This window comes from Aulostomus chinensis, chromosome 21 (assembly GCF_037954235.1).
Source record: "Aulostomus chinensis isolate RoL2024-O1b breed Wild chromosome 21, RoL_Achi_v1.0, whole genome shotgun sequence".
NCBI lineage: Eukaryota > Metazoa > Chordata > Actinopteri > Syngnathiformes > Aulostomidae > Aulostomus > Aulostomus chinensis.
In genome coordinates, this window is record NC_141340.1 from 23,353,048 (window position 1) to 23,372,282 (window position 19,235).

Consider the following 19,235-nt stretch of genomic DNA (forward strand, 5'->3'; position numbering starts at 1 on the left):
AGATTAATGGAATTATCCTGATGTTAGATTGAGGGAATTATCCTGATGTTAGATTGAGGGGATTATCCTGATGTTAGATTGAGGGAATTGTCCTGATGTTAGATTGAGGGGATTATCCAGATGTTAGATTAATGGAATTATCCTGATGTTAGATTGAGGGAATTGTCCTGATGTCAGATTGAGGGGATTTTCCTGTCATTAGATTGATTGGATCATCCAGATGTTGGATTGAGGGGATTATCTTGATGTTAGATTGAGGGGATTTTCCTGGAATTAGATTGATTGGATTATCCTGATGTTAGATTGAGGGGATTTCCCTGATTTTAGATTGAGGGGATTTTCCTGGCATTAGATTGATTGGATTATCCAGATGTCAGATTGATGGGATTACCCTGATGTTAGATTGAGGGGATTATCTTGATGTTAGATTGAGGGGATTAACCTGATGTTAGATTGATTGGATTATCCAGATGTAAAATTGATGGGATTATCCAGATGTTAGATTGAGGGGATTTTCCTGATGTTAGAATGATGGAATTATCCTGATGTTAGATTAATGGAATTATCCTGATGTTAGATTAATGGAATTATCCTGATGGTAGATTGAGGGAATAATCCTGATGCTAGATTGAGGGAATTATCCTGATGTTAGATTGAGGGGAATATCCTGATGTGAGAATGATGGAATTATCCTGATGTTAGTTTAATGGAATTATCCTGATGTTAGATTAATGGAATTATCCTGATGTTAGATTGAGGGAATAATCCTGATGCTAGATTGAGGGAATTATCCTGATGTTAGATTGAGGGGATTATTTTGGTGTTAGATTGAGGGGATTATCCTGATGTTAGATTGAGGGGATTATCCAGATGTTAGATTAATGGAATTATCCTGATGTTAGTTTGAGGGGATTATCCTGATGTTTGATTGAAGGAATTGTCCTGATGTTAGATTGAGGGGATTTTCCTGGCATTAGATTGATTGGATTATCCAGATGTTAGATTGAGGGGATTATCCTGATGTTAGATTGAGGGGATTTTCCTGGCATTAGATTGATTGGATTATCCTGATGTTAGATTGATGGAATTATCCTGATGTTAGATTGAGGGGACTATCTTGGTGTTAGTTTGAGGGGATTATCCTGATGTTAGATTGAGGAGAATATCCTGATGTTAGATTGATGGAATTATCCTGATGTTAGATTAATGGAATTATCCTGACGCTAGATTGAGGGAATAACCCTGATGTTAGATTGAGGGAATTATCCTGATGTTAGATTGAGGGGATTATCCTGATGTTAGATTGAGGGAATTGTCCTGATGTTAGATTGAGGGGATTATCCGGAAATTAGATTGAGGGGATAATCCTGATATTAGATTGAGGGAATAATCCTGATGTTAGATTGAGGGAATAATCATGATGTTAGATTGAGGGAATTTTCCTGATGTTAGATTGAGGGGATTATCTTGGTGTTAGATTGAGGGGATTATCCTGATGGTAGATTGAGGGGATTATCCAGATGTTAGATTAATGGAATTATCCTGATGTTAGATTGAGGGGATTATCCTGATGTTAATTTGAGGGAATTGTCCTGATGTTAGATTGAGGGGATTTTCCTGGCATTAGATAGATTGGATTATCCAGATGTTAGATTGAGGGGACTATCTTGCTGTTAGATTGAGGGGATTATCCTGATGTTAGATTGAGGGGAATATCCTGATGTTAGATTGATGGAATTATCCTGATGTTAGATTAATGGAATTATTCTAATGTTAGATTGAGGGAATAATCCTGATGTTAGATTGAGGGAATAATCCTGATGTTAGATTGAGCGGAATATCTTGGTGTTAAATTGAGGGGATTATCCTGATGTTAGATTGAAGGGATTATCCAGATGTTAGATTAATGGAATTATCCTGAAGTTAGATTGAGGGGATTATCCTGATGTTAGATTGAGGGAATTGTCCTGATGTTAGATTGAGGGGATAATCCAGATGTTAGATTCATGGAATTATCCTGAAGTTAGATTAAGGGAATTGTCCTGATGTTAGATTGAGGGGATTATCCAGATGTTATATTAATGGAATTATCCTGATATTAGATTGAGGGGATTATCCTGATGTTAGATCGAGGGAATTGTCCTGATATTGGATTGAGGGGATTATCCAGATTTTAGATTGAGGGGATTATCCAGATGTTAGATTAATGGAATTATCCTGATGTTAGATTGAGGGAATTATCCTGATATTAGATTGAGGGGATTATCCTGATGTTAGATTGAGGGAATTCTCCTGATGTTAGATTGAGGGGATTCTCCAGATGTTAGATGAATGGAATTATCCTGATGTTAGATAGAGGGAATTGTCCTGATGTCAGATTATGGGGATTTTCCTGGCATTAGATTGATTGGATTATCCAGATGTTAGATTGAGTGGATTATCTTGATGTGAGATTGAGGGGATTTTCCTGGAATTAGATTGATTGGATTATCCTGATATTAGATTGTGGGGATTACCCTGATGTTAGATTGAGGGGATTTTCCTGGCATTAGATTGATTGGATTATCCAGATGTCAGATTGAGGGGATTACCCTGATGTTGGATTGAGGGGATATTCTTGATGTTAGATTGAGGGGATTACCCTGATGTTAGATTGATTGGATTATCCAGATGTTAAATTGATGGGATTATCCAGATGTTAGATTGAGGGGATTATTTTGATGTTAGATTGAAGGGATTATCCAGATGTTAGATTGAGGGGATTATCCGGATATAGGTTTGAGGGGATTATCCTGATGTTAGATTGATGGAATTATCTTGATGTTAGATTGAGGGGATTTTCCTTGCATTAGATTGATTGGATTATCCTGATGTTAGATTGATGGAATTATCCTGATGTTAGATTGAGGGGATTATCTTGGTGTTAGATTGAGTGGATTATCCTGATGTTAGATCGAGGGAATTGTCCTGATGTTAGATTGAGGGGATTATCCAGATGTTAGATAAATGGAATTATCCTGATGTTAGATTGAGGGAATTGTCCTGATGTTAGATTGAGGGGATTATCCAGATGTTGCATTAATGGAATTATCCTGATATTAGATTGAGGGGATTATCCTGATGTTAGATTGAGGGAATTGTCCTGATATTAGATTGAGGGGATTATCCAGATGTTTGATTGAAGGGTTTATCCAGATGTTAGATTAATGGAATTATCCTGATGTTAGATTGAGGGAATTATCCTGATATTAGATTGAGGGAATTATCCTGATATTAGATTGAGGGGATTATCCTGATGTTAGATTGAGGGAATTATCCTGATGTTAGATTGAGGGGATTATCCAGATGTTAGATTAATGGAATTATCCTGATGTTAGATTGAGGGAATTGTCCTGAAGTCAGATTGAGGGGATTTTCCTAGCCTTAGATTGATTGGATTATCCAGATGTTGGATTGAGGGGATTATCTTGATGTTAGATTGAGGGGATTTTCCTGGAATTAGATTGATTGGATTATCCTGATGTTAGATTGAGGGGATTTCCCTGATTTTAGATTGAGGGGATTTTCCTGGCATTAGATTGATTGGATTATCCAGATGTCAGATTGATGGGATTACCCTGATGTTAGATTGAGGGGATGATCTTGATGTTAGATTGAGGGGATTCACCTGATGTTAGATTGATTGGATTATCCAGATGTTAAATTTTTAGGATTATCCAGATGTTAGATTGAGGGGATTATTTTGATGTTAGATTGAGGGGATTATCTTGATGTTAGATTGAGGGGATTTTCCTGGAATTAGATTGATTGGATTATTCTGATGTTAGATTGAGGGAATTGTCCTGATGTTAGATTGAGGGCATTATCCAGATGTTACCTTAATGGAATTATCCTGATATTAGATTGAGGGGATTATCCTGATGTTAGATTGAGGGAATTGTCCTGATATTAGATTGAGGGGATTATCCAGATGTTAAATTGAGGGGATTATCCAGATGTTAGATTAATGGAATTATCCTGATGTTAGATTGAGGGAATTATCCTGAAATTAGATTGAGGGGATTATCCTGATGTTAGATTGAGGGAATTGTCCTGATGTTAGATTGAAGGGATTATCCAGATGTTAGATTAATGGAATTATCCTGATGTTAGATTAATGGAATTATCCTGATGTTAGATTAATGGGATTATCCTGATGGTAGATTGAGGGAATAATCCTGATGCTAGATTGAGGGAATTATCCTGATGTTAGATTGAGGGGAATATCCTGATGTGAGAATGATGGAATTATCCTGATGTTAGTTTAATGGAATTATCCTGATGTTAGATTAATGGAATTATCCTGATGTTAGATTGAGGGAATAATCCTGATGCTAGATTGAGGGAATTATCCTGATGTTAGATTGAGGGGATTATTTTGGTGTTAGATTGAGGGGATTATCCTGATGTTAGATTGAGGGGATTATCCAGATGTTAGATTAATGGAATTATCCTGATGTTAATTTGAGGGGATTATCCTGATGTTTGATTGAAGGAATTGTCCTGATGTTAGATTGAGGGGATTTTCCTGGCATTAGATTGATTGGATTATCCAGATGTTAGATTGAGGGGATTATCCTGATGTTAGATTGAGGGGATTTTCCTGGCATTAGATTGATTGGATTATCCTGATGTTAGATTGATGGAATTATCCTGATGTTAGATTGAGGGGACTATCTTGGTGTTAGTTTGAGGGGATTATCCTGATGTTAGATTGAGGAGAATATCCTGATGTTAGATTGATGGAATTATCCTGATGTTAGATTAATGGAATTATCCTGACGCTAGATTGAGGGAATAACCCTGATGTTAGATTGAGGGAATTATCCTGATGTTAGATTGAGGGGATTATCCTGATGTTAGATTGAGGGAATTGTCCTGATGTTAGATTGAGGGGATTATCCGGAAATTAGATTGAGGGGATAATCCTGATATTAGATTGAGGGAATAATCCTGATGTTAGATTGAGGGAATAATCATGATGTTAGATTGAGGGAATTTTCCTGATGTTAGATTGAGGGGATTATCTTGGTGTTAGATTGAGGGGATTATCCTGATGGTAGATTGAGGGGATTATCCAGATGTTAGATTAATGGAATTATCCTGATGTTAGATTGAGGGGATTATCCTGATGTTAATTTGAGGGAATTGTCCTGATGTTAGATTGAGGGGATTTTCCTGGCATTAGATAGATTGGATTATCCAGATGTTAGATTGAGGGGACTATCTTGCTGTTAGATTGAGGGGATTATCCTGATGTTAGATTGAGGGGAATATCCTGATGTTAGATTGATGGAATTATCCTGATGTTAGATTAATGGAATTATCCTAATGTTAGATTGAGGGAATAATCCTGATGTTAGATTGAGGGAATAATCCTGATGTTAGATTGAGCGGAATATCTTGGTGTTAAATTGAGGGGATTATCCTGATGTTAGATTGAAGGGATTATCCAGATGTTAGATTAATGGAATTATCCTGAAGTTAGATTGAGGGGATTATCCTGATGTTAGATTGAGGGAATTGTCCTGATGTTAGATTGAGGGGATAATCCAGATGTTAGATTCATGGAATTATCCTGAAGTTAGATTAAGGGAATTGTCCTGATGTTAGATTGAGGGGATTATCCAGATGTTATATTAATGGAATTATCCTGATATTAGATTGAGGGGATTATCCTGATGTTAGATCGAGGGAATTGTCCTGATATTGGATTGAGGGGATTATCCAGATTTTAGATTGAGGGGATTATCCAGATGTTAGATTAATGGAATTATCCTGATGTTAGATTGAGGGAATTATCCTGATATTAGATTGAGGGGATTATCCTGATGTTAGATTGAGGGAATTCTCCTGATGTTAGATTGAGGGGATTCTCCAGATGTTAGATGAATGGAATTATCCTGATGTTAGATAGAGGGAATTGTCCTGATGTCAGATTATGGGGATTTTCCTGGCATTAGATTGATTGGATTATCCAGATGTTAGATTGAGTGGATTATCTTGATGTGAGATTGAGGGGATTTTCCTGGAATTAGATTGATTGGATTATCCTGATATTAGATTGTGGGGATTACCCTGATGTTAGATTGAGGGGATTTTCCTGGCATTAGATTGATTGGATTATCCAGATGTCAGATTGAGGGGATTACCCTGATGTTGGATTGAGGGGATATTCTTGATGTTAGATTGAGGGGATTACCCTGATGTTAGATTGATTGGATTATCCAGATGTTAAATTGATGGGATTATCCAGATGTTAGATTGAGGGGATTATTTTGATGTTAGATTGAAGGGATTATCCAGATGTTAGATTGAGGGGATTATCCGGATATAGGTTTGAGGGGATTATCCTGATGTTAGATTGATGGAATTATCTTGATGTTAGATTGAGGGGATTTTCCTTGCATTAGATTGATTGGATTATCCTGATGTTAGATTGATGGAATTATCCTGATGTTAGATTGAGGGGATTATCTTGGTGTTAGATTGAGTGGATTATCCTGATGTTAGATCGAGGGAATTGTCCTGATGTTAGATTGAGGGGATTATCCAGATGTTAGATAAATGGAATTATCCTGATGTTAGATTGAGGGAATTGTCCTGATGTTAGATTGAGGGGATTATCCAGATGTTGCATTAATGGAATTATCCTGATATTAGATTGAGGGGATTATCCTGATGTTAGATTGAGGGAATTGTCCTGATATTAGATTGAGGGGATTATCCAGATGTTTGATTGAAGGGTTTATCCAGATGTTAGATTAATGGAATTATCCTGATGTTAGATTGAGGGAATTATCCTGATATTAGATTGAGGGAATTATCCTGATATTAGATTGAGGGGATTATCCTGATGTTAGATTGAGGGAATTATCCTGATGTTAGATTGAGGGGATTATCCAGATGTTAGATTAATGGAATTATCCTGATGTTAGATTGAGGGAATTGTCCTGAAGTCAGATTGAGGGGATTTTCCTAGCCTTAGATTGATTGGATTATCCAGATGTTGGATTGAGGGGATTATCTTGATGTTAGATTGAGGGGATTTTCCTGGAATTAGATTGATTGGATTATCCTGATGTTAGATTGAGGGGATTTCCCTGATTTTAGATTGAGGGGATTTTCCTGGCATTAGATTGATTGGATTATCCAGATGTCAGATTGATGGGATTACCCTGATGTTAGATTGAGGGGATGATCTTGATGTTAGATTGAGGGGATTCACCTGATGTTAGATTGATTGGATTATCCAGATGTTAAATTTTTAGGATTATCCAGATGTTAGATTGAGGGGATTATTTTGATGTTAGATTGAGGGGATTATCTTGATGTTAGATTGAGGGGATTTTCCTGGAATTAGATTGATTGGATTATTCTGATGTTAGATCGAGGGAATTGTCCTGATGTTTGATTGAGGGCATTATCCAGATGTTACCTTAATGGAATTATCCTGATATTAGATTGAGGGGATTATCCTGATGTTAGATTGAGGGAATTGTCCTGATATTAGATTGAGGGGATTATCCAGATGTTAAATTGAGGGGATTATCCAGATGTTAGATTAATGGAATTATCCTGATGTTAGATTGAGGGAATTATCCTGAAATTAGATTGAGGGGATTATCCTGATGTTAGATTGAGGGAATTGTCCTGATGTTAGATTGAAGGGATTATCCAGATGTTAGATTAATGGAATTATCCTGATGTTAGATTGAGGGAATTGTCCTGATGTCAGATTGAGGGGATTTTCCTGGCATTAGATTGATTGGATTATCCAGATGTTAGATTGAGGGGATTATCGTGATGTTAGATTGAGGGGATTTTCCTGGAATTAGATTGATTGGATTATCCTGATGTTAGATTGAAGGGATTACCCTGATGTTACATTGAGGGGATTTTCCTGGCATTAGATTGATTGGATTATCCAGATGTCAGATTTAGGGGATTACCCTGATTTTAGATTGAGGGGATTATCCAGATGGTAGATTGAGGGGATTATCCTGATGTTAGTTTGAGGGGATTATCCTGATGTTAGATTGAGGGGATTGTCCTGATGTTAGATTGAGGGAATTGTCCTGATATTAGATTGAGGGGATTATCCAGATGTTTGATTGAGGGGATTATCCAGATGTTAGATGAATGGAATTATCCTGATGTTAGATTGAGGGGATTATCCTGATGTTAGATTGAGGGAATTGTCCTGATGTTAGATTTAGGGAATTGTCCTGATGTTAGATTGAGGGGATTATCCAGATGTTAGATTAATGGAATTATCCTGATGTTAGATTGAGGGAATTGTCTTGATGTCAGATTGAGGGGATTTTCCTGGCATTAGATTGATTGGATTATCCAGATGTTAGATTGAGGGGATTATCTTGATGTTAGATTGAGGGGATTTTCCTGGAATTAGATTGATTGGATTATCCTGATGTTAGATTGAGGGGATTACCCTCATGTTAGATTGAGGGGATTTTCCTGGCATTAGATTGATTGGATTGTCCAGATGTCAGATTGAGGGGATTACCCTGATGTTGGATTGAGGGGATAATCTTGATGTTAGATTGAGGGGATTACCCTGATGTTAGATTGATTGGATTATCCAGATGTTAAATTGATGGGATTATCCAGATGTTAGATTGAGGGGATTATTTTGATGTTAGATTGAAGGGATTATCCAGATGTTAGATTGAGGGGATTATCCTGATGTAGGTTTGAGGGGATTATACTGATGTTAGATTGATGGAATTATCTTGATGTTAGATTAATGGAATTATCCTGATGTTAGATTGAGGGAATAATCCAGATGTTAGATTGAGGGGATTATCTTGATGTTAGATTGAGGGGATTTTCCTGGAATTAGATTGATTGGATTATCCTGATGTTAGATTGAGGGGATTACCCTCATGTTAGATTGAGGGGATTTTCCTGGCATTAGATTGATTGGATTGTCCAGATGTCAGATTGAGGGGATTACCCTGATGTTGGATTGAGGGGATAATCTTGATGTTAGATTGAGGGGATTACCCTGATGTTAGATTGATTGGATTATCCAGATGTTAAATTGATGGGATTATCCAGATGTTAGATTGAGGGGATTATTTTGATGTTAGATTGAAGGGATTATCCAGATGTTAGATTGAGGGGATTATCCTGATGTAGGTTTGAGGGGATTATACTGATGTTAGATTGATGGAATTATCTTGATGTTAGATTGAGGGGATTTTCCTTGCATTAGATTGATTGGATTATCCTGATGTTAGATTGATGGAATTATCCTGATGTTAGATTGAGGGGATTATCTTGGTGTTAGATTGAGGGGATTATCTTGATGTTAGATAGATGGAATTATCCTGATGTTAGATGGAGGGAATTGTCCTGATGTTAGATTGAGGGGATTATCCAGATGTTAGATAAATGGAATTATCCTGATGTTAGATGGAGGGAATTGTCCTGATGTTAGATTGAGGGGATTATCCAGATGTTGCATTAATGGAATTATCCTGATATTAGATTGAGGGGATTATCCTGATGTTAGATTGAGGGAATTGTCCTGATATTAGATTGAGAGGATTATCCAGATGTTTGATTGAAGGGTTTATCCAGATGTTAGATTAATGGAATTATCCTGATGTTAGATTGAGGGAATTATCCTGATATTAGATTGAGGGAATTATCCTGATATTAGATTGAGGGGATTATCCTGATGTTAGATTGAGGGAATTGTCCTGATGTTAGATTGAGGGGATTATCCAGATGTTAGATTAATGGAATTATCCTGATGTTAGATTGAGGGAATTGTCCTGATGTCAGATTGAGGGGATTTTCCTGGCATTAGATTGATTGGATTATCCAGATGTTGGATTGAGGGGATTATCTTGATGTTAGATTGAGGGGATTTTCCTGGAATTAGATTGATTGGATTATCCTGATGTTAGATTGAGGGGATTTCCCTGATTTTAGATTGAGGGGATTTTCCTGGCATTAGATTGATTGGATTATCCAGATGTCAGATTGATGGGATTACCCTGATGTTAGATTGAGGGGATTATCTTGATGTTAGATTGAGGGGATTAACCTGATTTTAGATTGATTGGATTATCCAGATGTTAAATTATTGGGATTATCCAGATGTTAGATTGAGGGGATTATTTTGATGTTAGATTAATGGAATTATCCTGATGTTAGATTGAGGGAATTATCCTGAAATTAGATTGAGGGAATAATACTGATGTTAGATTGATGGAATTATCCTGATGTTAGATTGAGGGGATTATCTTGGTGTTTGATTGAGGGGATTATCCTGATGTTAGATTGAGGGGAATATCCTGATGTTAGATTGATGGAATTATCCTGATGTTAGATTAATGGAATTATCCTGATGTTAGATTGAGGGAATAATACTGATGTTAGATTGAGGGAATTATCCTTAGGTTAGATTGAGGGGATTATCTTGGTGTTAGATTGAGGGGATTATCCTGATGTTAGATTGAGGGGATTATCCAGATGTTAGATTAATGGAATTATCCTGATGTTAGATTGAGGGGATTCTCCTCAAATTAGATTGAGGGAATTATCCCGATGTTAGATTGGGGGGATTTTCCTGGAATTAGATTGATTGGATTATCCTGATGTTAGATTGAGGGGATTACCCTGATGTTAGATTGAGGGGATTTTCCTGGCATTAGATTGATTGGATTATCCAGATGTCAGATTGAGGGGATTACCCTGATGTTAGATTGAGGGGATTATCCAGATGTTACATTAATGGCATTATCCTGATTTTAGATTGAGGGGATTATCCTGATGTTAGATCGAGGGAATTGTCCTGATGTTAGATTGAGGGAATTGTCCTGATATTAGATTGAGGGGATTATCCAGATGTTAGATTTAGGGGATTATCAAGGTGTTAGATTAAAGGAATTATCCTGATGTTAGATTGAGGGAATTATCCTGATTATAGATTGAGGGGATTTTCCTGGAATTAGATTGATCGGATTATCCTGATGTTAGATCGAGGGGATTACCCTGATGTTAGATTGAGGGGATTTTCCTGGCATTAGATTGATTGGATTATCCAGATGTCAAATTGAGGGGATTACCCTGATGTTAGATTGAGGGGATTATCCAGATGTTACATTCATGGAATTATCCTGATATTAGATTGAAGGGATTATCCTGATGTTAGATTGAGGGAATTGTCCTGATATTAGATTGAGGGGATTATCCAGATGTTTGATTGAGGGGATTATCCAGATGTTAGATGAATGGAATTATCCTGATGTTAGATTGAGGGGATTATCCTGATGTTAGATTGAGGGAATTGTCCTGATGTTAGATTGAGGGAATTGTCCTGATGTTAGATTGAGGGGATTATCCAGATGTTAGATTAATGGAATTATCCTGATGTTAGATTGAGGGAATTGTCCTGATGTCAGATTGAGGGGATTTTCCTGGCATTAGATTGATTGGATTATCCAGATGTTAGATTGAGGGGATTATCTTGATGTTAGATTGAGGGGATTTTCCTGGAATTAGATTGATTGGATTATCCTGATGTTAGATTGAGGGGATTACCCTGATGTTAGATTGAGGGGATTTTCCTGGCATTAGTTTGATTGGATTATCCAGATGTCAGATTGAGGGGATTACCCTGATGTTAGATTGAGGGGATTATCTTGATGTTAGATTGAGGGGATTACCCTGATGTTAGATTGATTGGATTATCCAGATGTTAAATTGATGGGATTATCCAGGTGTTAGATTGAAGGGATTATTTTGATGTTAGATTGAGGGGATTATCCAGATGTTAGATTGAGGGGATTATCCTGATGTTAGTTTGAGGGGATTATCCTGATGTTAGATTGATGGAATTATACTGATGTTAGATTGAGGGGATTTTCCTGGCATTAGATTGATTGGATTATCCTGATATTAGATTGATGGAATTATCCTGATGTTAGATTGAGGGGATTATCTTGGTGTTAGATTGAGGGGATTATCCTGATGTTAGATTGAGGGGAATATCCTGATGTTAGATTGATGGAATTATCCTGATGTTAGATTAATGGAATTATCCTGGTGTTAGATTGAGGGAATAATACTGATGTTGGATTAATGGAATTATCCTGATGTTAGATTGAGGGAAATGTCCTGATGTTAGATTGAGGGGATTGTCCAGATTTAAAATTGAGGGGATTATCCAGATGTTAGATTATTGGAATTATCCTGATGTTAGATTGAGGGAATTATCCTGATGTTAGATTTAGTGGATTTTCCTGGAATTAGATTGACTGGATTATCCTGATGTTAGATTGAGGGGATTTTCCTGGCATGAGATTGATTGGATTATCCAGATGTCAGATTGAGGGGATTACCCTGATTTTAGATTGAGGGGATTATCCAGATGTTACATTAATGGAATTATCCTGATTTTAGATTGAGGGGATTATCCTGATGTTAGATAGAGGGAATTGTCCTAATATTAGATTGAGGGGATTATCCAGATGTTAGATTAATGGAATTATCCTGATGTTAGATTGATGGAATTATCCTGATGTTAGATTGAGGGGATTATCTTGGTGTTAAATTGAGGGGATTATCCTGATGTTAGATTGAGGGGAATATCCTGATGTTAGATTGATGGAATTATCCTGATGTTAGATTAATGGAATTATCCTGATGTTAGATTGAGGGAATAATACTGATGTTAGATTGAGGGAATTATCCTGATGTTAGTTATAGGGGATTATCTTGGTGTTAGATTGAGGGGATTATCCTGATGTTAGATTGAGGGGATTATCCAGATGTTATATTAATGGAATTATCCTGATGTTAGATTGAGGGGATTATCCTGATGTTAGATTGAGGGAATTGTCCTGATGTAAAATTGAGGGAATTATCCTGTTGTTAGATTGAGGGTATTTTCCTGGAATTAGATTGACTGGATTATCCTGATGTTAGATCGAGGGGATTACCCTGATGTTAGATTGAGGGGATTTTCCTGGCATTAGATTGATTGGATTATCCAGATGTTAGATTGAGGAGATTATCTTGATGTTAGATTGAGGGGATTTTCCTGGCATTAGATTGATTGGATTATCCAGATGTTAGATTGAGGGGATTACCCTGATGTTAGATTGATTGGATTATCCAGATGTTAAATTGATGGGATTATCCAGATGTTAGATTGAGGGGATTATTTTGATATTAGATTGAGGGGATTATCCAGATGTTAGATTGAGGGGATTATCCAGATGTTAGATTGAGGGGATTATCCTGATGTTAGATTGTTGGGATTATCCAGATGTTAGATTGAGGGGATTATCCTGATGTTAGATTGATGGGATTATCCAGATGTTAGATTGAGGGGATTATCTTGATGTTAGATTGAGGGAATTATCTTGATGTTAAATTGAGGGGATTATCTTGGTGTTAGATTGAGGGAATTATCTTGATGTTAAATTGAGGGGATCATCTTGGTGTTAGATTGATGGGATTATCCTGATGTTAAATTGAGGGGATCATCTTGGTGTTAGATTGATGGGATTATCCTGATGTTAGATTGAGGGAATTATCCTGATGTTAAATTGAGGGGATCATCTTGGTCTTAGATTGATGGGATTATCCTGATGTCAGACTCAAATCTGACATTAGCAGCAGAGGTGAGTGATATTCATGTAGCCGGTGCTGTATCTCAATATCTGCTGAGTTATCATTTTGAATTTCTTGACTGAGATACACTAACATGAACACACAGCTCTGGTGTGCTGTAAATTATCAACATTCATGTAATTTCAGAGACGACTGGAGACAATCTCTCCAGTCGTCACCACTCTAATCTTGGTTGTCAACGAGCCTGTTCCTGGTCGCTACTGGTTTTCGCCAGAAAATTGATTTTTAAAATACATCTGTATATATACTAATTTGCAGAGACAGGAAATAAAAAGTAATTTTACGTGTTTTAATCTGCTAGCTCCATGAAGAGGGGGTGTCTCTAGCAAAGGGAAACTTTCAGTTTTGGATTGGGTGGATTCAAAGTCGGTGGCACTGTGGAGCAGTGGTCCTCACTGTGGCCCCCCAGCAAGAAGGTTGTGGGTGGAGCCCTGGCTGGAGCACGGGGTCTTTCTGGGTGAGTCACCATGTTCTCCCTGTTCCTGCTGGGTTCTCTCTGGTACTCCAGCTTCCTCCACAGTCCAAAGACATCAAGAGGGGACCAGGTTAATCCAGACTCTAACTTGACCGTAGGCGTGGCTGGGAGAGCCAATGGTTGTCTGTCTCTATGTGTTGGCCCTGACATGGACTGGTGACCTGTCCTGGGGGAAGGCTGCTGGGATAGGCTCCACCCCCACCACCCTCTACAGGAGGAGAGGGGGAACATGGAGGGTTAGATGATGGAGGGATGGATGATAGATGGATGGATGGATGGAGTGATGGATGATGGGTGGATGGAATTTCAGTGGCTGACATGAGGGCAGGTTACTCTCTGACATGGTTTTGAAGCTACTTTTATGCAATAGTTGCAGTAACACCTCAAATTGTGTAAATTAAGATCAGAGGAAGAACAGAGAACCTGAGTTTGGACTGTGGTTTTGCTAAAATCCTGGATATGGGCCTTGTATCAGAAGCAGTCAGTGACAGCTCTCTGGACATTCTACAACATTGTGGTTTAAGATGTTTAATTTTTGTGGTTGTTTGACTCATTGAATAACATTCAATAAATATTCCATTTTGTAAAAGTTTTTCTCGAGCCCAGCTCAGCAGAAACACACAGCAGCATGTGACCTTGCAGTTAATTCTTGTCATTCTATGTTCAATTGACAGTTTTAATAGCAAAATAGGACTTGCGAAGCTGGATTTTCTCCTGGAGGAAGTTGGTGTAAAGTGAAAATGCTTTTAATATAGTTAATAAAATATGACATGTTGGTGGCTTTAATTCTGAAATTCATGTGACTGATAATTGTTTATTTATACACACGACAGTGTGGGAGCTAACTCAACAAAGAAGAAAATGGAATGTGGGATGATTCTAAGATCTAGGACCTTTAGGAGCCTCCTTGGTGCCTTGCAAAAGGGTTTATTCCGCCAAAAGTTATGATTTGTCAGCAGAATCTTGACTTCAGCATCAGTCCACCACTGTAGGCTCTGCTGAGAATTATTAACACTGCTCAAAAACCACCAACTCCCAACTACCAGCTCTGAATACAGCTTCAATTCTCGCTGCCTGCAGAAGTCGCAGCACATCATCAAGACCCCTCTCATCCTGCCCAACACCTCTTTGAACTCTTCGGTCCATCAAAACACACACCGCACGATTCAGAACAGTTTTCACCCCACAGCCATAATCATACTTCACAATGTGTTACACTGAATAATGGAAGTGCAATATTTGAAATGTGCAATTTCTGACTGACTTGATGTTGTGAGGTGATCATTTGGAATGTGTGATGCTTGAATCTTATGTGAATCAGTGATTGGTTGTGATGATGGCCATTGTTTTAGCCCTTTATTCTCTTTATTCTCTTTTTTCAGTGAGTCCATACCCTGACTGTACAGCTTGACTATGTATATAATGACAATAAAGCATCTTGTATCTTGTACCCAGTTCTTTCCGCTTTTCCTCTCTCACGAACCTAACAGAACATGAATGCAATGAAAAGATGGTAGATAATCCATACACCAGCCTTTCCACATGAGGACGTCATCACATCGCTGCCCGAGTTCTCTCTTAGGCACGTGAATGAAGAACCCTCAGCCGGACAGAGCCGAGGTCCAAACCAACAGCCAAGAGCGGAAGGAGTTAATTTGGGTTTTGAGGGAAAATAAATGAGGTCGGCTGCTCGGTGGTAGTCGGTCATTTGAAGGTTCATGTTAATGCTGCCACCAACATGCAACATATTTACACACACACACACACACACACACGAATGCACAACATTGTTCAGATTTCATTATAGTGGTGCAAGACTCATCCACAACAGGACACAGTAATGTGCTCAAATGTAGAATACTGACTGACTCCTAAAGGAGAGTATGTTCATGTACACCGCCCCCCCCCCCCCCCCCGTGTCCAAAACAACACTGATTACAAGCAAATGCAGGTGAGGTCCACACACACGCAGACGCACACATTACCAGAGTGTCTCCATTACTTGTCTTACTATTTTCATCAAATCATGTAAAACACATGTTTGGCTGCTAACGTTTCTCCTTCTAAGAGGAAATCTTGAACCCTGAATGTTTCCGTTGTGCGTTGTTTATCTTTGACAAAGTCTGGAACAAGATCTCCTGCTCAGCTATAGGAGACTTTCATCTTGGGTTTAGCCGACTGTAATTAGGTTTGTGGGACTTGGGCCTGCTCACAGTGGACACGTCCCTCCTCCCCCTCCTCCTCCTCCTCCCTCCTCCTCCCTGCTCACAGACATCAAATTGGTTCCAGATGCGTACAACCAAATCACAACATGAAAGGAACGAAGGAGAGAAGTTTCACAAAATACAGAAGAAGCCAAAAATGTATGGAATTTCTTCACAAACGACACAAGGAGGAAGCGAGAGGAGGATGTTGCTGGTCACTCTTGCACATGGGAGTGTGGATCTCACCTTCTGGAGGTTCTCAGAGACCTTGTTTACTGTCCCACGCCTCTGGGAGACAATGTGCAGCCCAAATGGTGATCTAAGCGCTGTGCTGCTTTCATGTTCCAGCAGATGTGCGAGGAATAAAACGATACAAAGTGACATTTAGCCGGAGCAAATCCACATCCTGCACCCATGTGGACAGGAGATCAAAGAGCTCCCCGGCAGCATGTTAGAGGCCTGCTGCCACATCAAACCTGGTTAACCCTTTCAACCTCAGGGCTTCACCACACGCACCAATTACACCATTCATCAACCACAGGCTGCAAACATGTGAGTCCTAGGGGTGAACCGATTGCCAGGGACTGGAATCTGGCTGGCCATTGCTAGCCGGTCACTTTTCGGCGCACAGGAATAGTGGATTGTGAGACTCTTTGATTGACGGCACATCAGTCAGCGCAGATGGAGACAGTCAGGAAATCTCCAAATGAGTGATCAATTATCCTGTCAATTTTCAAAATAAAACATCAAGATCAGGCTCCCGATCACAAAAGCAGCTCTGAAAAGGAATCAATATCAACACAGACTCAACCTGCAGGTGATGGAAACACAGGAACCAAGAGCCAACTACTAAACCAGCGGAGTCTGAGCAGGTTAACAAAGCCAGCGGCAGCTGGAACCGGCACAGCTGAGCACAGCGATATTCTGGGTCAGAAAGGAAGTTCTTCACTTTGAATAATGAGGATATAAACTCACAACTAGCAAAACAAGTCAGACCAAAGACGACCAACAACCCAATCAGTCCTCCAACCTCCATCAGCCCAACTGGAGGAAGCTAGCAAAAGGTAAAGGGCTAATGCTAGAAGGCAGAGCTCAGAGCCCAGAACCAGCCTGCAGCCTCTCCTGCCTCCTGCCGCTGCACTCAGCTGCTACTGCTCATCAGCCTCAGAGACTCACGGCAGGAGGCGTTCACTGCTCCTCTGCCAGCAGAGGACACTTGATTGATTGATTTGTTAGGGTTACTTCAGTCAGAACAGATCCAGGTAGGAGTGCAGTTTAGGGGAACTAAGAGGAATCTGTTCTGTCAAGTAGAGTTCTTAGACAATCAGAATCAGCAGGTCTCATTAACCACAGGCTGAAATGAGAATCGGCCAATCGTGAGTGTGTGTGCGTGTGTCTGAGTGTGGGAGTGTATGTGTTCCAGTGTGAGTGTGAATGTGTGTGTGAGTGTGTGTGTGTGTGAGTCGAAGAGTAAGCGTGTTTGTTTGAGTGTGTCTGTGTGTGCGTGTGTGAATGTGATAGTGTGTGTGTGTGAGAGAGTGCTACAATTCAGAGCACTGTGGGACAGTACATGTACCACCAGCTAAGGTGTTGTAGTTCTCGTATGGAATTTGTAGTCCTACTGCAGTGTTGCTAAGCTAGCTCTCTGGTAGCTCAAAAGTTGACTGTTTCCTTCCTCTGCCGTTACCGACACAACTCTGCTGACGTCATCAGATTGTGATATAAAACTGTATAACTGACACAGCAACAAGCATTCCAAGGGTTTCCTGCGCCCAGAGGGGCTTCACGGGACGCTAATCTCCAACCGGGGTCCCGTTATCCACTGATAGATCCCCGTTAACGAACGTTCCGTGTGTTGCTGCGCGAAGCTCTGGGCGGAAGGTCCCGTTACACGCCCGCAGCCCCTCGCTGGAATGACGCACCGCAAAACAACAAAGTGATCAAAGCGTCCCGTTATTCTGGTCCCTGCTCGGCGGCCGCGCGGAGGTTCGTTAACCGTCGCTTTATAGTGAGCAGCGGAACGGGGTCTGGACCACCGACAGCCGAATCAACCGCCAGTCCTTTATTACTCAGAGGACGTCCCGGGACCCGGCGGAGAGGTCCCCGGGTTCACCGCCAGCTAGGAAATACGGAGTCGTCAGATTTCTGAATGGAGTTTGGCTTGAAATCTGGAAGCCGGATGCAAGCCGACTCGGATTCAACTAGTTGCGGTGTAAAAGTGCTGATGTGTCCAGCCTCCGCCGATAAGCGGGTCTGTCCTGTTTCAGCGAAGTTCGACAGAAATAAAGTTGAGAGCTGAGACGGACTCACCCTGCGCTCGGAGCGGCTGCACGCTGAAGTTTGCTGCGAGCAGGAATCCGATGATCTGCAAACTCACACGCATCTTAATGAAATCCTAAAGTGCATCGTGAACAAGAAGACATAGAGGACACTGGTGTCGAGACATGGACATGGACCCTGGTCTGTTCTCTCTGTCTGTCTGTCTGTCTGTCTGTCTGTCTGTCTCTCTCTCTCTCTCTCTCTCTCTCTCTCTCTCTCGCTCTGTCCGCCGGGGTTTGGTGCGGACCGCAGAGGACATGCGCAGATGGAAGGAGCGGCTCGTGTCACGGCGACGAAGCAGACGTCGAAGTTGACCGGACAGTTGTAGTTTTTGGCTCAAGTAGAAAAACTCGAAACCAGTGACGGCTCCAGAAATTATTGATTGGGGGGGCTAAGGGGGGGCTGGGTTTTTCATTGGGGGTGCTAACGAATTTTGGTGCATAAAACAAAAAATCTCCTACAGTACCGCGCTATGACCATACTGGAGCGGATGAGCCATTCCCTATTCATGCGCGATTTTTGTT

The 19,235-nt window shown here is 39.8% G+C and overlaps 1 protein-coding gene across 2 annotated transcripts in view; it reads right to left on the minus strand.

Annotated features, from left to right (window-relative positions):
* reck (reversion-inducing-cysteine-rich protein with kazal motifs) overlaps positions 1-18,893 on the minus strand; it is a 115,435-nt gene extending 96,542 nt beyond the window's left edge. For both annotated transcript variants that reach the window (XM_086191828.1, XM_086191827.1), the window contains exon 1: positions 18,703-18,893. In XM_086191828.1, the coding sequence (XP_086047954.1) occupies positions 18,703-18,775 (73 nt within the window). In that variant the 5' untranslated portion in view covers positions 18,776-18,893. The remainder of the gene's footprint in view (positions 1-18,702) is intronic.
* Between the last annotated feature and the right edge of the window lie 342 nt (positions 18,894-19,235).